The 25,977-nt window shown below is 43.2% G+C and overlaps 1 protein-coding gene across 3 annotated transcripts in view; it reads right to left on the reverse strand.

Moving 5' to 3' along the window:
* Window positions 1-25,977, reverse strand: part of LOC144799042 (sodium/potassium-transporting ATPase subunit alpha-2) — a 364,518-nt gene that overhangs the window by 179,299 nt on the left and 159,242 nt on the right. For all 3 annotated transcript variants that reach the window (XM_078670200.1, XM_078670201.1, XM_078670203.1), the window contains one exon: window positions 9,572-9,676. In XM_078670200.1, the coding sequence (XP_078526326.1) occupies window positions 9,572-9,676 (105 nt within the window). The remainder of the gene's footprint in view (window positions 1-9,571; window positions 9,677-25,977) is intronic.

A 25,977-nucleotide genomic window follows, 5' to 3' on the forward strand; every position in this document is an offset into this window, starting at 1 on the left:
ATTAAACACCAAGTTCCCTTGGAAGACAGAGCCTGACTTTTGACCTCTGTCTTTGAATGCACAGGAAAGATAACAAGATGAGACCAAAATGTATATGCCTGTTTACTGAAAGTGAGCACTCGTGGAATTAAACAGGCTATGCTCCACAGGAGGGGCTTACTCAAGCTGGACAGCCCAGAACAAATTAAGTCAACAAAAAGAAAGCAAGCAAATGTGGGTTACAAAGCCATTGGTGTACAACGGGTGGATTGCATTCGTAGACCAGCTTTCAGAATATCCATAAGAAGTCTTAAGCAAACCAGCAAGCTGCACTGCACCATATGGTAGACTTCGACCATAAAAGCGTTTCCCTTTTTAGAAAGCAAATGCAGGACAGAAGTCTGGTGTTGCTTACAGACCACCATTTTGGCACTGGACTCTAATCACAGAGATTAGCAAATTGTGACCCGTTTACATAATATTCATTAGGCAGGAACATTTACGACCCTCTATCGATATAAATTTGCAAAGCAAGTAATTAATAAATAAGTAGCATTGCGGACTGAATTTCCATTTCCATACTAGTCATTGTGCAAATTTGATATCCCTCTTTTGAGAGTGGGAATGGCTCATGGGCCCGTAATACTAAATAAATATATGGTACAGGGGAAGGTTGTTGTCGAAACGTGTCAACCAGTGTCATGTGCAAGTATTCGTATAATATATACAGAAATGTACTTTGTGAAAGGCACACCTAGTGGTGGCTGTCCATAAGCCCCATGAGGTCACATCAGCAGAGGAGGCTTTGTATGTCTGTCTATCTATCTATCTATCTATCTATCTATCTATCTATCTATCTATCTATCTATCTATCTATCTATCTATCTTTATCATTAGAAACTTTGGCATGATTACGCATATATATGCTATTTTTATCGCCAGCCTTGCTTGCTAGAGATATGTAAGGATAGGGCAATAAATGAGTAGGGCACGTCCAAGGAAGAGGTGGCTGTTTGGTTTAAGAGAGACATTGCGCATCACGACATATGCGGACTAGGTTTCTTAAAAAGTGCGAAGACAAGATCCACTTGGAGTCATTCATGAATTTCTCCCAGCAAATGTAATATCATCTTGTGATGAGGTAGAGTTTCTAAATCCACTACAGGTGGGTACTGGAAAGGAACCTCATGAAGAAATGATGTTCCTGACAGAGTCACATAGTCACAGCACCAGTGAGTTTGTGACCGTAATCGTCTTTTCTATAATATGCATAATGCTTGGAATGGGTTTTACTGGAGTAGTTGTTTTGATGATTACTGATATCCAATTGTGGCCTTGGATAAACAGCAAGCAGTCCAAACCTATGTTCAAGCATAAGGAATTGCAACAAATCACTATTTCGTTTGGTTGATATAAAGAAGTGTCCATTTTTTAAAAGAAATTCACACAAATATTCAATATTATTTAGTACACATCAACTAGTAAATGGCTGATGCGTGTGATCTAAATTAATGAACTCTAAACTTGGGTTCAAGTGTGAATAATCCTGCTCACCTCGTTCAAACTCATATTCAGAATTCTAAATTGAGACATAAACCATTTTCAATCTCATCATTTTAAAACTCTCAAACCTACCTTCCAACCATTAAACTTGTGTCATATTTGATTAATATTGGTTCTCCGTGCATTTATTTAAAACCCCCTCAAGTGAGTATCCAACCTATCAAGCTAGAGTATGCTGGAGTACCTTAAAGCAATGGTTCTTATCCTTTTGAATTCTGTTGACCCCACTGAATCATTCATTAACACCCCATTTAATCATTATTGGAAGCCAGGTCACTCGACCTAAGTAATTTCTATGATTTGAACCTCAAAATAATACACAAAAATATAGGAACAAGCATACACCAAACAAATTCTAAAATATTGAAATCTATTGTTTAATTCACATTTGAATAGAGAAAAAGTTTTCTAATTTTCATTTTTGCTTCTTTATTTGTATTTATTTTATTCATTTTATTTTTAATATTATTTAGTTTTGTAAAACAGTTGCGGATCCCATGTGTCGGCCTCACAGACCCCCACAGCCTTAAATTATGGTTCAAAGCCCTCAAACTAAGGCACAAAACACTCAAATTGTGGTTCACAACTCTCACACAACTTAAAATATCTAAACCAAGTCCAAAAATGTAAACTGTTCAACTGTTCAAATACCTTAGGTTCAAACACCACACTATTGTGTTGAATGAACATTGGCAGTAGATACAAGGTTGTGGCTATCGAGGGAGGAGTCAGGCTTGGCTTTTCCATATTATTGTCTCATTCTACCAAATAATGGGCCTCAGTTTTTCACAGTGGTTTAACTGTACCCTTTTGTTATGCTCCAATGTTTTATTTAACTGCTGGTCCAGTGTCTGATTCTGTTCACCTGCTGCTACAGTCTGCTCTTCGAGGCAGCAGGCTAACATTACCGCAATGAGTCCTGGTGATAGTGACCACTGTGAGGCATGTAGCGGCCTCTAGCCCAAGCACACTGGGCAATTGAAGGACTTGGTCTGCCACTCTGCCTCCTTGGGAAACAGAAACTGCCAGAGAAAGGTGGTAGACAGAGCCAGGAAGCCATTGAGGTGCTAGTCATATGGTGTCACTATGGCGGTCGGTGTCTGGCAAATCACATGATCAAACACTGGCAGGGGCACGCAGATTCCGTTTCCTACTGATCGGCAGGTCGTTGGAAAAGACTCGGAAGAAAACCTTTACCATACGCACCCCAGCACATATACACTGGTGTAGCATGGACAAATGCCTGCCTGCCTGTCCTCCCCATCCCATGACATCATAGACTTGCTGGTCCCATCCGCAGGACAGGTGAGCAAATCATACCAGGTAATAACACGTAGCACTACTCTGTATGCCTGCCACATTACTTGGGTAATCTCGGGCAGAAGTTATAGCTCCCATGCATGCTCCTGCCTTCCAGACACACTCACTAGTACTGCATCTTCTGGTGGGTACTGAACAATTGGAGAACTGGAGGGTGAAGGTACTTTCTGCTCTTGGATGATAATAACTGGCAACAGCAAAGTGAAGAATGACCTCAAACAGAGAGTAACCTGGAAGAGTGGGACCGAGCTGACAAGTTGATAAGGACCATAAGAAAAAGTTGGAACAGAGCCGACAAGGAGTCAAGGACCATAAGTAAATGTTGGAACAAAGCCAACAAGGAGTCAAGGACCATAAGTAAAAGTTGGAACCGAGCTGACAAGGAGTCAAGGACCATAAGTAAAAGTTGGAACCGAGTCGACAAGGAGTCAAGGACCATAAGTAAAAGTTGGAACCGAGCCGACAAGGAGTAAAGGACTATAAGTAAAAGTTGGAACCGAGCCGAGAAGGAGTCAAGGACCATAAGTAAAAGTCGGAACCAAGTCGACAAGGAGTCAAGGACCATAAGTAAAAGTTGGAACCGAGCCGACAAGGAGTCAAGGACCGTAAGTAAAAGTTGGAACTTTTAATTCACAGAGTACAAATGATCAATAATCTATGTTCAGTTCTACCTTTAAACTAATAGAGTAAAGAAGCACTCTGCTCCTACATGTCATCATCTAAACTATTCTGTAGTTCAGCTCTAGGTAAAAAATGGTCAGGACAGGTAGATGGTCTTTGTTAGAACCTGCCTTTGGGCTATGGATGTGTGTCTGTATTTGGATCGCCAAGGCCAGAAACAACTGCAGGTGCAGAGACTTAAGAAAGACTATTTGTAGGGGTACCATAGCTTCACTTTTCAAGCAGAAGGAATCAGGGTTAAGGAAATATTGAGAAAATGCCCAATATTTACTATGTCTAAAACACACATAAATTAGAGCACGCAGTTATTGATAACTGAGTTAAACAGCCCATTGAGAAGATTAAGCCTCGGCTGAAATCTTTACGCATTTGGAAGCTAGCATTTTGGAATCACACCATGACTATATCAACCTTTTATGGTTCTGAGGTTAAGGAATGAGTGCCATAAAGTTGACTAATAATATTATGTATTTTAATAGACAGGCAGAGCAAAATTTTGCCAGTCTCACATAAAACAAGCATTGGCAAAACCATTAGGTCTGGCACTGGCTGGCAGATTTTTGACACTGCCAATGCTTGATTTGTTTAGACACAGTGTTTGCAAACCTTTATACTTTATACTTTATACTTGGGGGACCTGCTGGGCCCTTCCCAATATGAAAGAAAACATCGACTAAAAGCAAATATTTTGGGGGTCTACGCTGAAGGAAGCTTTTTCGTGTGTGATTGTGCTCAATGTGAAAAAGCAGAAAACTGTCACTCACATTGAAGATAGCAAAAAACCTGATGTGGGCTTCTCCGTGCTGTATGCTCTAGTGTATGGAATTAATGTGAACGACATAACAGCAGATAAATGGATGAAATGGATTGTCCCTATTTTCATTAATAGTGGGCCTGCCGCCAATAGAAATACTTCTGGCTATGAACCAGCTTTGAATCAAAAGCCCTTAGCTCATTCACTTCAAATTTTTAAATTATTAGTAAAAACATAAAACCTTATTTTCACAAAAGAAACGCTCTTGTTCATATGCCTTCATTTAGCATTAACTTTATTCGGGTTTTTTTTCGATTTACAAAAACCTTAAAAGTACATATATAAAATACATATTTAATTTAAAAAGAGGAGAACATTTAAAAATATTGTTATCATCAGATATTAAAAATAGCAGCATAAATGTTATCAAAATACATTAACAAAGTCAGTCTGAAGGGAGACACCTATAAATACATATAGAATTCAATACTGTGATTGGGAAATAGGATATGAAGGTGGTAAACTTTGAGAACAGCATAGGGAATAGATCTTAACCTAGGCAGTCACATCCTTTATTCCACAGCAGTTCTACTCCAAGTTTTCCTGTGCCTGATGCAGAGTTTCAAAAAATGCGCAATATTTTTAGTCATACACTCTGCATCCAAAAAGTGTATGGCAATAAAAGCCGCTCGGCAATTTCTGAGACCTAAGATCTTTAAAATAGGTTTTATCCAGCGACTCCTAAATTCTTTATAGAATTTACAAAACAATACAACATGTAGAGATGACTGCACAGAATTATCGTTGCAGGGACAGGTTAACGCTGTTTTCACCCATTCGTTCATTTTTGGGAAGGATATTAAATGGTAGAAGATGCTCAGTCTGAACCGAGTCAAGACAAACCTATCATAGGTGCTTAAATTATATGTCAGATATGGTTGGATGGTTAAGGTCGTCTGAATCAATAAGTTCTGTTGGACTGAGCATTTATTTACTTCCCCCAATAACCTGAGCCCTTCCAGGTGGCTCATGCATTGTTTCTTTTTTTTTTTTTTTTTTTTTTGTGAAAACCTTTATTGGACAGAGAAAGCTCACAAATACGGGCCTACAACCCACCAGGGCTGGCCACCACATAGCAAACGTATCAGGAGTCATACACCAATTGTCACAGTATCAAAGGCAACGAGTCAGGGGAAGGAACAGGCATCGTAGAGCAGTCTAAGGAGCAAACAAATAGAAAGGTAGTTTTCTTTTAAAAGGAACGGGTATGAGAGGTCAGGAGCATAGCGGGCCGGGAAACAAACCAGAGGGGCGGGGTCGCGGCGGGCAGCCACACAGCGATCGTAAAGACACAGGAGAAGCAAGTACGACAGAGGTATACCAATAAGTACCGGGCAAAACCACGAGCATGATGAAAGGCAACTGCGCATACTGTCCACTGCCCGCCCACCTCAGCCACCACCCATCCCACCAATCAGCACAATAAAGGACCCAAATACCAAAACAATACGAAGCGCACCCCCAGGTAGAAGAAATCCCCACAAAAGGGGAGGGGGAAGGGAAAAGGGGAAAAAAGAAAGGAAGGGACCCCAACCCAAGCACCCGTCCCCAGGTGACAAAACAGGAAAAACGAAAGTCCGGTACCAAATCGATCACAAAATAGGAAAACAGACATAGCAAATCCCCCTCTTTGCAATACCGGAGAAATATACCAGAAAGACACCAGGGGGATAGACGGCGAGACAGAGCCCCGAAAAAGGGGATACACAAGGGCCATAGAACCAATAAGGGAGAAAAAGAGGAGGAGACAGAAGCTCCCTCCACAAACAACAACAGACCCTCCCACCCACCCCACAAGCCCACCCTACACCCCTGCAGAGGGCTACGGCCTACCCCCCGGCAGCGTGCCTGTCGCCCTAAATAGAACCCGAAATGTAGAAGAAAGAAACAGGCTAGAAACAAAGACAAAAAGGAAGGGACAGGGGAAGGAGAGAACAGCGTACACGGGGGGAGGGCGAAAAAACAGGATCATCTGCTTCCATCCCGCCACCTGCCACAAGGGAGGAGAAGAGCCCACGGAAAGTCAATGATATTAGGATAAGTTTCAGGAGTCTCAAGAAAGTACACAACATTACAACAGCACATGTCAGTCACATATCAAAAGAAACAAGACTACCGCATATAGAAATAGTTTCAGCCCTGTCCGCTTTTGTCCAAAGTTGTAACCATCCGAACAAACAAAGAGCAAACCGTGAGGGACACAGGGCACAGGAGTAAGTTCCGCGGCAGTCCTAAGAAGAAACGTGAAAGAAAATACTGAAGGTCCAGGAAAGGCATAGCACAACAGTCGCATCGCAGGCTGAGTTCCAAGGACAGTGCGAACGAGTCAAGCCCAGCCGGGCCGGCACAGGCTTTTAGGCCGGGGTGTAGACGCGATGAGAAACTGGAAAGATCATCGAGGCCAGGCCAGGAGATAAGCGGACCGCAGACCAGGGGCCGAGGCAACCGAACAGGATGACGAGGAGCGCCAGAGACTTTTCGACCCAAGGATGCAGTCCCCGCCGGGAGCATAGAGTCCAGGAGCACATCGGCCGCAACCAGCAACGAGGAGGCCAAACCTGATGACGGGGGCCCGCACAGTTCAGAAGGAGAATCCGCCCTCACAGCGGAAACAGGCGCCGCCACAGTAGTCCGCCAGGAGTTCAGTGCATCCAGGACAACTTGAAGCGTAGGAAAATCTGTACAAGATCCGACATCCGGGTCATGCGGCGGGCCCCCAGTGCTCGCCCAGGCCCGGCAGAGACTCCCAGGGCCGGCCGCCATCTTAGGAGCCCAGCAAGTCCTCGGTCTTCGGGGACCCCGGCCGGGGTAAGACCAGAGCAAAGGAAGGTCAGCCGAACTGCGGCAAGGCGCCCCAAGGCAGGAAGGAGAGCCAACAGTAGAAGGATGTCCGTCGGTCCCCCCGTGCCGCCGGCCCCGTTCTCCGGGCCCGGGCGGAAAAATTCAAAATGGCCGGGCCGGGGAACAGAAGGGGGACCCAGCCGAACAAGTGAGTAGGCTCTCCCGCGAGGGGCAGCGTTCGTACCTCTGGGCCCAGGCCAGTCGGGTCGCCAACGGGCACAGCCGGCCAATTCGCACATCAGCCCCCGCGTCCAGCTCCACAGCGCCAGCAAGGGCCGAGCATCATGCTCCGTAACGTCTCGGCGCCGCAATGAGGTCCGGCCAGTCCGCCCCGGAGGCTCCGAGCGGGATCGCTGCACAGGATCGACAGCACTCAGGATTACCGGAGCAACGGGTAAGTGTCGGCGAAGCGACTTGAATACCACACACAGCAAGTAGGGCTTCCCGGGGCAGGAGTAATACAGGATAAACGAAGAGAAGCAGGCGGTTGAACGGAGCCGAGCTAAAACGCGGCCATCTCGGTCGCGAGCTAGGCTCCTCCCCCATGCATTGTTTCTTAAACACTCTCCTGGGAATCTGTGCTACCAAAGTTGGATTCTGATAATACTTCTCAAGCCCCAGATCAAAAAGAAATGTTTTTACATACGTGAGCCACTCGATCTTATGTGAGTTATCTAGGCCGAGGCAATCTTTCAAAAAATCCTGATTGAGCGTTGTTTTAGGGTTGGACCAAATACGATGCCATAACAGAAACGGTTGTGATTTGATTAGATCAGTGATGTAACTAATACCTAGATCAGTATGGCAGTTGTATGTAGTGGTACCACGTGGAACTGCCAGTAGATATCTTAAAAAGGCATTTTCCACTTCCTGTAGTGCCTCTACCCCTCCGTATCCCCAAATACCTGCCCCACATATCGCTGTGCTAATACATTTAGCTTTGTATATCTGGAGCAGCTCAGCTGGTGATCTCTTTCCTAACCTCTGTGAAAAATTGACCAGTGATGTTGTAGCCCTCATAAAGAGGATTTTCCGTGCACGAATTGCTTGTTTCCATGTTCCCAACTCATCAATTATTATCTCTAAGTATGGGTATGTCTTAGTGGTGTCTAACAACTTTGTCTATAAAAATAGCTTTTTGTTTTTTCGATCTGGTCCCACAATTCATAATAAATGTCTTTTTAAATGATATGCCTTCAGATACTTCAATTTTGTGTTTTAAGCAATACATACACATTCACTATCTAAAATCGTGTTGGGTTTTCCGATGCCTGGAACACTTTTAAAAACTCTCTAATAGGGTCTAAAATGTAGCAAAGCTGTTTTCAAAACTACATTTGCTTCCATATCCCTCCTACTCATTTAGATCCCTCATTCTTTTGATTCATATCCCTCCTTCTTGTTCAGATCCCTCATTCTCTTGATCCATATCCCTCCTACTTGTTCAGATCCTTCATTCTCTTGATCCATATCCCTCTTACTTGTTCAGATCCCTCATTCTCTTGATCCATATACCTCCTACTTGTTCAGATCCCTCATTCTCTTGATCCATATCCCGCCTACTCCTTCAGATCCCTCATTCTCTTGATCCATATCCCGCCTACTCGTTCAGATCCCTCATTCTCTTTATCCATATCCCTCCTACTCGTTCAGATCCCTCATTCTTTTGATCCATATCCCTCCTACTCATTCAGTTCCCTCATTCTCTCGACCAAATTTCCTCAATTAATGTTGAAAAAATCTTCAGACATTTGTTCACCCCAGCCTTAAAACCCACATTAAAATATATGTCAAGTATACCTAAACCTATTCCACTCACCACAAGATTGTGTTAAAAATGTCACAAACCCATGTTCAAAACTGTCAGATTGTAAACCCATGTCTACATCCCTAACCCATATGTTCAGGCACACCATGTTACAGTTTACAACACCGAAAAAACTGAGCACACACTTCCAATATATGATCACACCCCTTAGGACCATAATCACACTTCTAAAACCACATGTTAAAGCCACCTGAAAGGTTTGTTCACTCCGCTCATACTCATGTTCAGACACATTTAGTCTATGTTGAAATCCTTACCCTCAAGATTGCAATTTAACAAACCATGCCGAACCGATCAATGTAATGGTCAATGATAAGCAGATGGCTGGACCAATTTCAGAACAGACATAGAAACTAATGGATAGACAGATTAAAGAAAGAAAGAAAGAAAGAAAAAAAGAAAGAAAGAAAGAAAGAAAGAAAGAAAGATAGATAGATAGATTTTAACATTTCAAATAAAACAAGTAAATAGAGGAAAAGAACCCTTGAAGGTTTGACTAATTAGAGTCTAAGCCTCAGAGATATTTAAATCAAACCCTTCCTTACCATTGTCACCTCCTTTTTAAGTTCATCCAATTCTTTCTCCTTCTGTTTCTTTTTCCCACCTCCATTTTCCGGTGCGGTTGCTGCTGGCGAGTACTCCCGTCCTTCCTATGTTGAAAAGAGAACAAACACTGAGTTAACAGAATAGAAGATACTTTTCAACAGACATCACACTCCATAGAGTGAGGATGAAAGATAATTTCTCTACAAGCACAGTGATCCTTCCAGGAGACGGCAAGTGATTTTGTTCCATACTAACAATGCAAGTCATAAACCAATCAGGAAAATGCCTCAAAAACCAGTGGCACACACTATGATTAAAGGTAAGCTTGCAATTCATAGGTTCACTAGTAAGTTGACAATGAGTATATTATTACATACATGATGTAAATAATTGTATACCTTGGAATCCATAGTAATTCGCAGTGATAGTAATTAGCATTGCCCACAGTCTTACCACCACAAGCCTACATGTACCTCTCCTCATGTTACACACATTTCATACATAGCTATTGTATATCTGAATACCATACCCCTATACACACTATAGGTTTGCACATTGGTAAAACCCATTCTTGCTTGGACAAGCTCTTTGTTTAGGGTCCACTACGAGTGATGTAGAAATAAAAATGACTAACAGGCAAAAAACTGGACAATATTTTCTATTTTATTTGCTTAGAAACATACCATCTTTCAAACTAAACAAGTTTTTCAATTCCACTGAGATATGACACTTATCTAAGATTAAATTAGAATTATTATGTATTTCACTAATACAAATTTTAAATGCTAAACTCCCTTATATATTTTTCAAACAATGATACATGTCAGAATACAGTATGTCACACATAGACTAGTGAAGTTGTCATCATGACTTTCATTTTGATTTTTGATCTTACACTCCAAGAAGTATCAAGAAAATTGGTTAAAAGTGTATGTCAACAGTGCTTTAAATGTGCATTGGGCCACTCTCCATATTAAGTAATAATCAACGAAAAAACTGCAGCGAACATCTAGCATTGGCTGGGCAGCCGAGAAGAGGTTGAATCTCGGGTTTCTGAGACTAGTTCCATTTCTAGACTGTCATGGTGGATCAAGGTTTGAGAGTGGGTCACCAGTAAACGCTTTTTCTCAGGAGGCATCGATGCCTCCGCATAGCGAGTCCATTGATCCTCCATTGATCCTTGCCTATGCTGGCTGCCACAGACAGGATGTAGAACTGAAGCTTCTCCTGAATCGAGTGAGAATCAAGATGGCAACATACAAAGTCAGCTTTCTGTGAATGTAAGTCTTGATCATTCACCAACTGCGAGGAGCATCTGAAGAAGTCAGTCTCAATGACGCCATTTAAATGATGATTACAATATTTCCCCAATTCTGTCACAGGACTGTGGTAGGGAAGATGGGCATGGAATGGAGCTGTGTAGAGCTGCAGCAGCGACCCATGATGTATTACCTGCACCATGATATCCCACCACGGAGAGAACAGCTGAAGGTTGTGAAGGAAAGATAGTGAGGGGCTCACATCTTTAATGCTTGGGTCACCCTCATTCTACCTCCTCCAGCTCCAGAGTTTCAGAAGGCCATTGCACAAGAGATGGAGGCTAAGATAGTCTAAGAGAAGAACGAGGAATATCAAGGTCGTCTTTTCAACCGATGTGCCCAAGACTGAAGCGTGGCTGGAAGCAGTTTGCATGACTTCTCGGAGGCAAGCTGAGTATTAAATACATGCAGCACACTTCTAACATTCTATGTAAAAAAGTAACCTCTATCGTGAAGAAGTTTGACTCCATGGTCCTGCACCTCCGCAAGACAGAGACTGACCTGCAAAATATGACACCACTGATCGGCCAAGTAGGAGCTGAAGTGACTGATTTTAGTGTGGCAGCAGAATCCCAAAAGAGACTTCAGTGAGTGTGCATATCCAACTGTACTGTGAATTGAGACACAGGTGGACATATGGGTGATGCAGTGTGGCCAGCAAACATGCATATTTTGATGGCTCTATGAATTGCTGATGAGGCACACATGCCCATTTTTAGGTTCCACCTGCACAGTGCTTGCACTGTGCTTGTGAAATCTGTTATATTTAATATAAATCTTAAAAGGTGCTTACATCCCACCCTTGCTTTTCATTGGTTCCTGTGCTTGCCACTTACTTTATTTCTATTGACTGTAGCATACTATTTCCTGTTGTTCCTCTGTGTTTCTCTTATCAGGGTCCCTTGGCCTAAGTACTGTTTTCATCCACTTTGGTGGAACTTCTTTTAGGAGTGTCAGCACCCCTGCTGTCACTACAAAATCATCATCCATGTTTTAAAACTACAACGCTGCCTGAGTGCAGTGAGCTCAGCGCGCTGTGCTAGTGTCAATGGAGACCTTGTGATCACTGTTCTGCATGCTTTATGGAAAACCAACACTACGATCGCAAAGCTCACTCATCAGCTGCCCCCCATCCCCCTGGCTGAAGCAAGGACCCACTATAGTGCTCCCTCTTGTTTGCAACCTGGAACCGCTGCCTAAGATGCCTGTACTTGTTCAGTGCTTGCTGTCTGCACAAATGTATTTTTTTTTTAAATAAAAAAGATTTATGTACAAAAAATAATTCTTACCACCTGCTGATTTTTAGCTGCCCAATCCCATCTCATCAATCTCACTTTAAAAGCCAACCTCATCATTATGACAGATCAGGGACTTGTTTTAGTATTAATTAGCAACTCTGCCCTGACAGAAATCCCATATGCCTCATTTTTCAACGGCTGGCACCAATCCACATTTTTTTTTTAAAAACATGACTACGCTAGCCACCTTTGGGCTCTCTTGGTTGGATCTGGAATTGAAGACCAGATGGTAGTGAGCCCTGGGAGTCCTGCACGAGTCAGCGACCCACCTCAGCCAATGCCAGATGCTCTAAGTAGATTATGTCACCCAGACACTGTGCGCCTTTCGTGCCTACCTTTATAAATAACGCACAAGTCAGCCAAACATATTCCCCGACTGGAAGACAGCCTCGTGCCAGCAGAGACAGATGTAACAATAACTAATTACACCTTCTCCGTTGTAATTACCCGGGGACCTAGAGACGGTTCACTACATGCTCATTCACTGCTCGAGCCTCCCGAAGGCGCAGAGTAAAAATGTATAGTCGATTATTCAGTACCATTCAATATGCTACACTGCTGTTCGATAGATCCACAGCCAAGTAGTAGCCAGAAAAATTAAAGAAGACCCTCTCCCACACTTCAGTCACATTTCAAATGGCACTGAGTGAGCCAGTAAAGCTACCCACCAATGCAAGTATATAAACAGTGAAGCTCAATGGTCGATTTTACAACTCAATTCTCATACAATTTGACCTGTGGGGTAGAGGCTTTCTCCAATGCTCTAAACTGGCACTCATGAAATAACCAAACTCATCAAGGGCTCTGGCTTAACTTTCTCAGAAATGTTGCAGGGGTCACTGGTATCAAAGAAGAAAATGTTGAAAAACGTATGCCTCTTGCATTTTCCAGGAAAAAAATATATTAGCTACAATAGCTGTCGTTTTTTTCCAGGCGTGTGCAGGGGCGCACATTAAATGTTCTGATAGATTTATGGGGCACAAGGCAACACTTGTAGAGGTATATTAGGAGGGGAGATCACCAAATCTTTCCTTCTTGCCATCGTTCTCTCATCTTTCTTTCTCTTTCCCTTTCTTTCCTCCCAGTTTATGTCGATCTTTTCTTCCTTTATTCTACCTTTAATTTCTTTGCATATATCTGTCCTTCCATTAAGCTCCAGAACGTCTGACCCTCTTAATGACCTGCTTGACTCCACATAAATGATAACCCTGCTGCCATCTGTAGAGCTGCCAGTAGCTTATGAGCTACTTGCTGGAGACCTTATTTCTGTTGAGGCCCTAAGTAAACACTATTGCAAAAATCTATCCTTGACTGAACTATTGTGTTGGTTGCTGGGAAATGGTAATGTGGGACATAATAAGGAAAGATGTGACAGAGGATTTCAAGGTAGATTAAAAGAGGTGGTGGATACTGCTGCTACTATAGATTCAAGAGAGAACTTCTCATCCACAATGATCAATAGATTCAAGAGAGAGCTTCTCTCCCTCAATGATACCAAGAATATTACCAAATGTGTCTGTCAAGGATGTGGACATATGGACTTGTTGTTCCTGTTAGGGTGTCTGTTAAGAGAACAAGTGATGTAGTTGGATTAAGACTGAACACATTCATAGAAATCCACCACACACTACTCCCACCTGACAAGCAGGCATCGCAGGGCATTATTCACAAAGGTAGAATTACACTTTTTTGCAAGCTTACACTTGCTGTAGTAACTTTACTTCTTTTTGGTATTCACAAACGATGAGTCTAATTTTACTACTAGTAAAATTCATAACACTAAAGCTAGACTTGTAATTTTTGAATTTCAGAACAGTAGTAAAGTTGCTAAAAAGGTGTAAACGTACACAAAAGTGTATGTTTACCGATTGTGAATCAGGTCTGAAGTTTGCTGATCAATCATCTGAGTGAGTGGAGGTGCCAAGCTTGAGCAGCCTGCATCTCACACATAGAATTTAGTACTGAGTGCACACAGAAGATACTCCAGCTGTTGTGAAGATAAGGGCCTGATGTACAAAGCAATTTTATGATCGCAAAGGTCAGATCAGAGCCTTTGTGACTGAAAAGGGCAAATGTTTACGGGAAACAAATTGTCAATAAGAAGTATGCCTCACTGCTTTGCTGTTCCAGTCCTACTGCATAGTATAAAACAGGTAGATCAGTGAAGACTCTATGTTGAAAGAAGAAAGAAAGCTACTTATTAGTAACTATAGTTCTATACCATTAATATCGTAAATATTCATGCCAATTATACGCTCTCCAATCAAGCTGCAAAAATATGTGAGTAATTTCTGTGCTTTGGCACCTAAACCTGTTTTTCACAATTTTGTTTTAGGGTCAGTTTTATATAGTGCCAACATCACCCGAAGGTACGGAGCACTCTATATTACCACAAGCTACTCCAGCACAATATATTGCCTTTCTCAATAAACAAGTCATAACACTTTGACAGAGTTTCTTTAACTTATATTGCACAACTGCTCACCAAGCTAAATCTGAAGACATCAAAAAACGTATTAATCACATAGGCGAAACCTATTGCATTTACCAATGCTTCTTATTCATGGCTTCTTGAATAATAAGGTTCTGCTAGGGGTGTTTTGGTTTGCAAGGTGTATAAATTGCCACCCTGCAATGATGCACTGGAGAAGATGGTTATAGAGGACCTCATGAAACTGATGGAAATAAATACAATCCTGTATGATGCATATATTCTGCCTGCTTTAAACACAAATGAGAAGAAAGTACTCATATTTCCTGATTTTAGAATTCAATACTAGGATCAACAACTTCAAAAAGTCAAACAAGACCAGCTGAGGTTTAATGTGAAGGCTTCACTTTGGCAGCCGGCCAAATTGAGAGTGAAATACACGATCGAGGGGCATGTTTTGTATGAAGGTAAAGGCGAAAAACCTTTATTTAGACACGGTGGGGACAGACTCCAGAATGGTGGTCTAATACTAAACAGCTGCCTGAGAGTGAACACCGTCCTGGGGTTTCCTCTCCGGCAGGCTCAGCATACGAGCACGGGCTCTTCTTTGGTTGTGAGAAGGTAGCAGCCAGAGGGAAGGTAATCAAGGAAGAAGTTAGGAAAAGTGGTGCTCTTTATTGAGAAGAACAGTTTAGCCAAATTATTAAATAATTCCAGATTGTTGTAGTGTCATAGAATGCAATCTTAGCTACCATGTAGAAAATTGGCCAATTATCACACATTGGAAAGGGGGCATTAGTAGCAGTAGAACATCAAAGGGAGTGTAACTGTCCCCAAAAAAAGTACAGCTAGGAAGGTGAACATGAGGCTGTGAAAATAGGGACTCAAACAAACTGTTTTATGGATTAGTACCGTTATACTTTTTCTTGTGTGATAAATAGGGGAACCCCTGTACTCCGTGTCATCGCGGACACTTTTTCCTGTTGTAGGCGTTTAAATTATATAGCACAGCAAGATGTGTTAGTATAATTAGCTCACCGGAACTTGATCCAGACTACAACTTCCAGACTGCATTATGTTGTTAGTGGGTGCCCTAGAAGGCAAATGGTGTCTGAGATGACCTGGAGTGAGATTGCCACTCTATAACTAAATTACATTTGGGAAATTTTTTTAGTCACTTTTTACCTAGGGAGTGCAGTAAGATCTTAACATGAACAAGCTCTTCAGTAAACCTTTCATTTCAATTTGCAACAGCGCTGTTGTGTATGTTGTTATTAGAACAATCACATTCAATGTTTGTTCAAGCCATTATTACAAAGTATTTAGCAGTGGTGAGTCTTGATTTGCGCTCCCAATATCAGGGAGAAGTTGTATAGGTCAATGGGTGCTAAAACCCATACTGATCCCTGCTGTGCAAGGAATCTATACTGTTGGGGATCCACCGCAGTTGGTGGGGAGACCAAACAGATTACCTACTTGAATCGAATTTACCTGGAAGCACTTCTAGATTTACTTGTACACTTCGGGAATAACAAAACCGAATGCTTCTTTGACACCTTTTCGTTTATCTGTGCAATATTCTAAATAACTACTACATACAAATATATTGCAGTCTATACCAGCTTCAGAATATGTCAGTCTTACATTATAAATGCATATTGGTTCGATGAGTCACTACATGGTTACATGTGCAATATAATTGCGAATTGTTAACACTTCACATCCAAATGCAGTAGGTAACTTCTTTAAAATATGTCAGTATTACATTCCGAACACATTGCAATAATATGTCCCCAAAACGCATCTGACTCTATTTTGCCAATATACGACTTTCCCAAGGCATAAAACAAGATATATGCAATTATATGTGTACTCGTGGTCTGGTTGTTGTAAATGGGTTCTGAACTCGAATATTTTAGGTGTACGTAACAGTGCGTAAGAGAAAAACCACTTGAGAAACGGGTGAAATATAGCAACTAGGGCCATGTGTATCAAAATCCTCTTTTCCGATTCTCCAATAGCGATTTTTTGCGAATCGCTATTTGAGAATTGCAAAATGCTATGTATGTAGGATTTGCAATAAATTTTGTGAATCCTACATATTCCTTAATTGCGAATCTCAAATTGCAATTCTCAATTAAGGAATACCTCCCTATTCATTCCTATGGGCCTAGAGGCCCATAGGAATGAATGGAAAGACATTCTCAATTTGCGATTAGCAATTAGAGAATTGCAAATTGAGAATGCAATTTCAAGGGTGCAAGGGTGTCAAAAAGACACCCTGTTGCCCCCTTGAAATAAGCATGGGTGCATATGCGGCGCACATACATGCCCAATGGGCATGTATGTGCTTCCCACTGCACTTTGAAAAATGCAAAAAAGTGAATTTTTCATAGCAGTCGCAAATTACCACAACTTGAAGTTGGTGGTAATTTGCGATTCCTTAAGGCCAAATTGCACTTTTTTGGTGCTTCTCACATTGCATTTAAGGAATCGCAAAATTTGAGATTCCTTAAATGCAATCTCAAAATAAGGAATCGCAAATTTTGCGATTCCTTATTTTGCACTCAGATTTGCCTTTATACATACCATTTAGCAAAATTGCGATTGCAATTTTGCTTGATACGTATGGCCCTTAGTGCTGAATGGGATCACCGTTGCCTGATTCAGAGGCGCTATGAGTGTGGGGTGCCGAACCTGGATGTAAAAGAACTTTGTCATCCAAGGCACTAGTTTGACAACTCCTGGTGGGTACTATAGGTGGACGAACTACTGAGCGCTCGAGCCAGGCTCAAGTTAGTTGCTTAGATCTGGCTCAGCTCAAAGTCTACTCGGGCCCCCGGGGCTCAAAAGAGCCGAGCTTTCATGTGGCTTCTGCCTGCCACCCGTGGTGTAACGTCCTGCACCAAGAATGAAAGACCAAACATTTATCTAGGATTTAAAACAGGAAAAAACTTTTTAAGTTCATGTGTAAAAACTATTGTTTGATACAAAAAGATGCACTAAGGTGAAACACTCCCGCAAGTTACAGGGATACTTTTTATTTGCTTTTGAAGCGACTTTATCTTAGTTTTGCATGGCATTTGTGGCATGATTTACAAACATTTCTAGGGCTCGCTCGTGCACGGGCGCTTAACCTGGCCCGTCTCAGGCTTGGCTCTCTCGTTTAATTTGTTGGCACGCCCACCTCCATATATGAAGGAAACTATCCGACGGTGGAGGGGTCCACGTCAATCCATGATCCACTGTGATCGTACTGAGAATGCGCCAATAATCTGAGTAGAGATCAAAGAAGGACTAAGAAAAGGAGAGCCGCCAACACCTGGTCCTGACATGAGGCACCTTATTTGAAGGTATTACGTCCAAGTGTGAGACAAAAGGATTGCATAGGATCCAGACCAGGTTCATTGAAGAGACAGCTGGAGAGGCCAAGGACAATCCTATATAAAGACCACATCCACGGTCACTGGCTTAACTAAACTTGAGATGCCCCCCCTCTGCAAGGTACCTGAAGTGGCCCCCTCCAGGCTCAATCAGAAGCTCTCCGGCCAGAGTACTGTGCTCAGGGGGACCCCTGGAGCTTGGGAGCCCCCCCACCACGGTATGCCCTATGGAGTGGAGCGCGTAGGGCGGTTCCTGAGTTAGGCCTACACACGGTCAAAATGCAATAATAAACAAAATAAATGCGTTCGCAAAGGCCCGATCTGAGCCTGGGCCGTGACAGACCATCACAACAACACTTTGTTGTTTGCTGCAGTAGACACCCTAAGTGTGAGAGTTATGCCTCCGTCTGGGTCTATGCTTACTGTGCCGCAGGTCTCAAGTTATAAGTAGGCTGAAAGAGGACTGGGGTTGCTTGTGCATCCATCCAGAGGGGGCGTGGCCAGGCCGTTCGGGCTGGACTGTTCCTCTTGGAGTTGGACATGGACTGGTTTGTATATGGCGGCTTTCAGTCTAGAGTTGCATGGTGGGCAAAAAATAATAGATTGGAATGGGGCCCGAGGGTTCACGGTGGCTAAGATTATTTAAACTGTTCCTTCCATCACTTTGTTGTTTGTTTCAGACCAGAAATTGCGTCATTGTGCCTTTGTGGGAATGTAAATGATTACATTTGGGGAGCTGAAACATTTCTGATCTCAGTAGATATGTATAACAACAGCCTTATTATATAATTGCTATACTGCCTACTCTACCGTCCAGTTATGTTTTGTAATTTTAGAATATTGGAATAGTTTACAAGTTTAGTAACTAGGGCAAGAACAAAACACTCGTCCTCAGACTTAAAATAGCTATGGTTTTTGTGTCTACATTGCTCTATATAAACAAGCAGATCGTCGGAGCCGCGTGGAGGGGTAGGAAGCCAGACAGCCCTAGGAGTAACCGTTACCACATCGGGTAGAACGGACCCCCCAACACGCTGTGGCTCATGAGGCCATTTGACCTCTTTCCATAAGTGTCTTTAATCGCCAATTGGGCGCAACGGACCTTACATTAAACATAGATAGGTACATTCTCACCTAATCTTATTTTTGTAGAGCACACTTTAAAATCTACATACATGTGAGTAAGGTGGGGATAAGTAGTGCACATCCTCGTCCTGAAGAAGGGGTTCTCTAACTCCGAAACATGTCGACGCACTAACATGGTTGGGTTACCCTAATCAGTAAACCACAACCACTTTAGCACTCTTTTTAACAATACCAGCCGGAGACTAAATAAAAAAAAATTCTGTACTCACGTGCCAGGTATTTTTTAACTTCTCACTTTCACCTCACCACTCACATTATTTACTCACGCACACCAAACACATAGTTCACAGAAAAGTGCTCCTGCGTAGTCGTGAAGTCGTAGCACGCCGCATCCCGTAGAGGTTTGGGAAGACCCCGATGATGAAGCATGACACCAAGGGGCCTGTTGGTGTGTGAGGGGTATTTTAACAACACTGGTTGCTCCCCACCATTGTGGTAACAACCGCAATCCACCTAGTGGATTCCATTTTGTTTATAATAAGAGCCAAGTAATAGCCTCCTAGGCATAAAGAAAAGCATTTTAAAAGATACTACCCATCCCTGCAAACCAATCCGTAAAACTTCAGGATAACCGCTGCCAGTAAAGAAGGTAACACCGGGTATCCAGATTCTCTATGATGTATTCCTCTATACACATAAGTATGGCCTCTACTTCCTTGTCCTGTATGACCTTTACATCCTTCATCAACATCCACTCCGTGTGTACGGTACATGTCAACTCTGCACTTTGCTAATTAGGGTGACCGCCCTCTACCAGAGCTAGATGGACAATGCCTCTACCAGGTCTTTACGGACAATGGTCCTGGACTATGTGATAGTGTAACACATTCTGTGACTTGTCGATTTATTTGTCATCTGTTGACCTAAGTAAAGTACCACATCTGAAATCAGTGGTCTGTAGGTGAAAAGTTCACGACTGAACGCAATGCCCGTAATGACCTTGAGTGAGGTGTTCACCCTATTTCTCGTTCTCATTCAACCTTGATGACTGACAAGAAGTCATCCAGATGGGAGCTACCAAATCTGATTGGCAACTAGCAGAGTTACACCGTGACCTATCCTTTCCACAGCGACCCTTAACATATAGCTTTGAACTCGTCAGAGTCATTCTAACAAATCAAGGAATCTACATTTACCAAAACACAAATGACAGTCAACTATGCCTGAAAGTATCAACCATGAAGAACTTCGACCACCCAAAAGCTTGGAGAATGAGAAACAGGCATGAAAACCACTGTCCCCACCTATGGCTCTCACACCTGGCCTATGCAAGACCCAGATCATAGCCATTCAAACACCGCTCTGGCCCTGCGGTGTCTTCAAGATCTGTTGCATCTTCTACAAAGATGCAATGGTCAGTGCTCCACTCTACGTGATGGAAACGCTTAACTTCTCGGAGGCCCGCACAGGAAGGAAGAGAACTGCTAGACCCATAGTAAGACAATTAAAATGGAGGCATTACTTCCATTAATGTGTCCCCACAGCATCAAATGACATCTATGGATGTTTCCCCATAACATCACATGACGTCTATGGATGTGTCCCCTCAACATCAGATGACGTCTATGGATGTTTCCCCATAATATCACATGACGTCTGTGGATGTTTCCCCACAACATCACATGACGTCTATGGATGTGTCCCCACAACATCACATGACGTCTATGGATGTGTCCCCACAACATCACATGACGTCTATGGATGTGTCCCCCCAACATTACATGAAGTCTATGAATGTGTCCCCTCAACATCCCATGACGTCTATGGATGTGTCCCCACAACATCACGTGACGTCTATGGATGTGTCCCCCCAACATTACATGAAGTCTATGGATGTGTCCCCACAACATCACATGACGTCTATGGATGTGTCCCCACAACATCACATGACGCCTATGGATGTGTCCCCACAACATCACATGATGTCTATGGATGTGTCCCCACAGCATCACTCCAATCAGCAGGCTTTCCAGACATTCAACTCTAGACAAAAAGAAAGGAATACACCCCATCAAGAAAGTAAATTAGCCGTCAAGGATAAGACATCCCACCTACCACAGCACACGTCTGTCCTGCACAGTGCAGACCATCCTGCTCATTCCTGCCGCCTGAAATAAACACTCTCAAATAACCCTGCTCAATCTATAGTGCTTGCAACCCAGAGAGGTTGTGCAAAGCAGTTTTGTTTAGTCAAGTGCATATTTCCTTAAGAGGTGCCATCCCATTGGTAGATCTGTTGGTGATCTCAACAAAGAGGCCATGGATTAATCTATCTCTTGGCCTCCAAAAGCAATCACTGTTGTGAAGATCTCTGAATACTCTGGTTTGCACATTTTAGCTGACACCTTTATTAAAAATCGAGGAGCACAGCATTCCATGAAAATACATATGCTGCTCTTGCAATGGTAGAAAATTACTCAGGACAGTATTTAGAAATAGTCCCACACCAATGATGTCATCGCCGGACACTGTAGTACTGCACTTTAGCCCACAGAGGTGTGAATGGTGTCTTGCGTGACATCTTTACTTGAAGAACACTCTCAAGTTCAAAACTCTACCTTGACAGGTAAACCTGGTAAAAATGTTATTTTACAGAAATTAGACCATATGCATAGAAATATCTCGCGATAGCTTGTCCATTGTTTTAGCTGGCATTGTTTGCCTCTAGAGTTGTATACAAATACAACTCTTTCTACTCTAGTTGATCACGCTTTTCATAGAATCCTGGAGAGTTTGAGATATTCCAGCCTAGCCAGACCCATTTTGCATACTTTTTTTGGGTGCCACCATATGCAATGCAGTGGGGTTTCAGCTTTCTTCTCACATCAAATCCTGGAGCAAATTTTCTGTTCCTATGAAAGCTGATCCATTCTGCTGTTTGCACCGCTTTGCATCGGGTAGCATCCATAACTTTTCGCAAGTGCCAGGGATAACAGTCAGTAAATCTGGTTGTAAATGTATACTCTATGGGGGAGATTGACTAGGTTTTTGCACCGTGTTTGCATTACAAAACTGATGCAAAACGCCGCAAAATCTTTTTTTCCTAATTTACTTTCCAGCGGTAAATATGTTTAGCACTGGAAATAACGTAAACGTAATGCGATTCGCATAACTTTGCATTATGAGGGCGTGCCAAGGGTGGTGCATGGACGTTCACATGCAACCACCCAAGGTTTCTCAAGCTAAACCCTATTTACTAAACACAGTAGATTGGGCTTAGCGTGAGAAAACTGCGCCCTTTTAAACTAGGCACAAGGAAGTGTGTCCTCATGTAACGTAACTAGTGCTATGTAAAGCGCTCTGATAACTGATTCGGTTCGGTTCTAGTTCGCGCTATATAAAACTCTGCAAAAAAAAAAAGAAAAAGGAGATATGCTTTCATGTCTCCTTCCTTTTCCGACTTTGCTTGCCTGCTGCACTGTCCAGAACACATACAAAGTGAGAAACTCTTTCCCTCATATCTAGGCATAGTATTTTGTACTGGAAGGGTGTCCGCCCTGTGCAAAACCTATGCTGGACTCACACACACACACACACACACCCTAGCGCTATGGCGCTAAGGTGTTGCTTTGCACAAGGCAGCTATAATCAGTGCTGGCGCAAAGGGGAAGGGGGAGGAGAGAGCAATATCTTTAAAAATATGGCGCTTGCCTACTCCTTCCCTGTCACGCAGCGCAGAGCAGCCTCGTGGGGGCAGCACTGCGTTGCGTGGAGATATGGTAAATCTCCCCCTATATATTCACGATGATTCAGTTCACATTAGCTGCATGCACGTAAAAAAATTGCAAACGTCACCTCATTGAATGGTTGGAAAAATGGCTGCTTCTTAGGTCTACGGGTAACACTTTGGGACACTTAGGACATTTAGACATTCGACAGGCTGTAAGGATGTATTGCTGGGTGTTTTATTTCTCTTCCCAAAGCATCCACCTAGGGGCTTTGGGGTACTGACCTTGGTGAGAACGGGAAGCTGAAACATTCGAAAGAATGTGCTAAAAGCAAAAGCTCTGGCTGCTCTGTAGGCAGGGAGCCTGCCCAGAAAGTGTTGAATTAGCTGGGAAACCCAATGCCCTCCTCTCCATCCTGCCCTTTGAGTCCACAACAGGCTGTCTTTGTTCTGCTTTGCTGTGTGATGCTGATGGATGGTGCCAGCAATGCTGGCTCCCGCGGATGCCCTGGTTCATGGGTTCCTGCAAGGCATCTCTGTGCCGCAAGCAATTTAACCCTCTGATGGGCTACTCAAAAGCTAACATGCATTGAAAATCTTGTTGTGCTTGACTTGAACACAAAAACATGTAATATAGTTCTACAGTCAAAACGCAAACCACACAGTGGGTCGGTTTAAGAAAATGGCAGGGGGCACTTCTGCAAACACAAGGATATGATGGACGGAGCGCTGAAACTTTTCAAACACTCACCCCCAGTCACAGATCTGGGTTGAATCCATCATCGTTCTTTAGCTCACTTTGCAAATACAGTTCAGACCCAGCCATATGCAAATCAGTCTTGACCCTCATGGGAACAGTCCAGCCCGAACTGCTAGCCAGGTCCTCTATGGACCAGAAACAAACATCCTGCAGCAGAACTTAACACCACCACACAAACTGTCATCAAAGAACATTAGAGTGAAAGATGCTTCGAACCTCACATTCCAATAGAGGTAGGAAAATGAAAGAGAAGATGGGATTTGGGCCGAGAAAAGAGAGCTCATGAACGAAGGAGAAAAATGTAGAAAGACACGGTCATGCTTTTTAGGTGGAGCTTAATACACAGCGTGTTGCAAGGCATATTATGGCTTGCCATGTACTTGGATCGGCTTGGAGGTCTCCCAATGCTTATCATTAGCTTACCATGCTTTCCTTCCCACTCTCATTTACGTGCCTCTTATTCATTTCTCTCCATGTCAATCTTGCAGGGCCGGACTGGCCATAGCGGGCACCGGGCAATCCCCCGGTGTGCCGCATGGGTGGGGGCCAGTTTTGGGCCCCTGGGGGCCAGTTTTGTTACAGGGCCGTTTTTGCAGCATAGCTGCAAAATCTGCCCTGTACAAAAATCGACCGAAAACTGGCCAAGGCAAAGAGCTCGGCGGCACCTCCAAACCCCCCCGAGTGGGGAGGAAGGGGCCGGCCGAGCACTTTGCCAAGGACGGATTTGGTTCCCAGTCCGGCCCTGCAATCTTGTGTTTGTCCCTCCCATGGAGCAATACCACCTTACCATGTGTATTTTTTGTCTGATGTCTGTGCTCGAAGTCAGGGAAGTACTTTTTTCTTTTTGTGTAAGCACTCCCAGAGAGTGGATGTGTTTACGAGCCATCTCCCTCATGTACTTATCACCCACTTGTCCTGCTGCCCGTTCCAGTGTGGTTAACCCAACCCCTTCCATGCTGCGCTTCCATATCCCCCACCGTCCCTAGTGTTTTGCTTCAGACCGCTCATTTTTCTATGCAGCATTGCATTCACACCCCCTGTCCACTTAAAAAATTTTTTTAATGCTTTTACAATTTGTTTGTTTACCGAACCTACTCAGACCGGTAAATAAAAACAAGAAAAAACAGCTGTCATTTTACATGCCCGCATGCATGGTGCTATGCAAAGTTTTTTTTTTTAGGTTTTACTTTAGCCATGCTGCACAGCATTAGTAATACTGTGCATCATGGCTAACAACCATTGGCAAAGCCAATAGTCTAGACTGATTGGCTTTTCCAATGTTTAATATTTTATATGATTAAAAGGGGCCAATGGAGAAATTGTGCATATCGCCATAGCCCCTACATAACAGTAACCCACCTGTGATCTCTAGGCTGTAAAATCGATTGACAAAATATCATCCGGACATATTTTTTTCATCCAGAATATCCACTACTACAATATCATCAATATAGGAGTATACAAGTAAATATAGACTTAATATCACTAATTTCAGATCTAAGTATTGTAATCAAATAGTTATCCTAGGGTATATAGATATATGACTGAGCTTTCAAGCCCTTTGTGATGACACATTACCTGATAATCTTAGTGAGGGGCAGGCTACTGTAAATACAGTGCAGACGGATCCCACAGTGACATTTGACCTGCAGAATGTAGAAAGTTCTATAAGGGCGATTGCGCAGGATAAAGCCCCAGGCCAGGATGTCATTCCTGACGACACCCAGCTGATCCTCTGCCTCACCAACGAATCAGAACCAACTTCTACTGCGGGATAAAGGCAGCTGCCACCTGGACAAAAGACAGTTACCTCAAGCTCAACTCGGACAAAACCGAAGTACTCATCTTGGGACTCACCCTCTCAGCTTGGGATGACTCCTAGTGGCCCGCCACATTGGGAACCTCCCACCCTCACGGACCATGCACGAAACCATGGCATCATACTTGACTCACCCCTCACAATGACCCACCAGATCAATGCTGTTTCCTCATCATGCTTCCACAAGCTCCACCTGCTTTGAAAGACATTTAGATGGATCCCCACTGAATCTAGAAAGACGGTCACCCACGCTTTCATCAGCACCAGACTCAACTACAGCTACGCACTCTACTTCCAGCATCACCCAGAATACCCCTCAGGAAACTACAGAACATTCCAAATGGTGCAGCCAGACTGGTCCTCAACATCCCCCGCTACAGCCACATCACCGAATACCTTTGAGAATGCCACTGGCTCAAATAATCAACAAAAGAATCACGTTCAAGATCCTCACACATACCTATAAAGTCCTCTATGATACAGGACCAGAAAATCTGGACCACCGCCTCTCAGTCCACTTACCCGCCAGATACCTCCACTCCACTCCGCCCTCCGTCCCATGGATCCACAAGACTAGAGCTG

Source organism: Lissotriton helveticus, chromosome 12 (genome assembly GCF_964261635.1).
Source record: "Lissotriton helveticus chromosome 12, aLisHel1.1, whole genome shotgun sequence".
Lineage (NCBI taxonomy): Eukaryota > Metazoa > Chordata > Amphibia > Caudata > Salamandridae > Lissotriton > Lissotriton helveticus.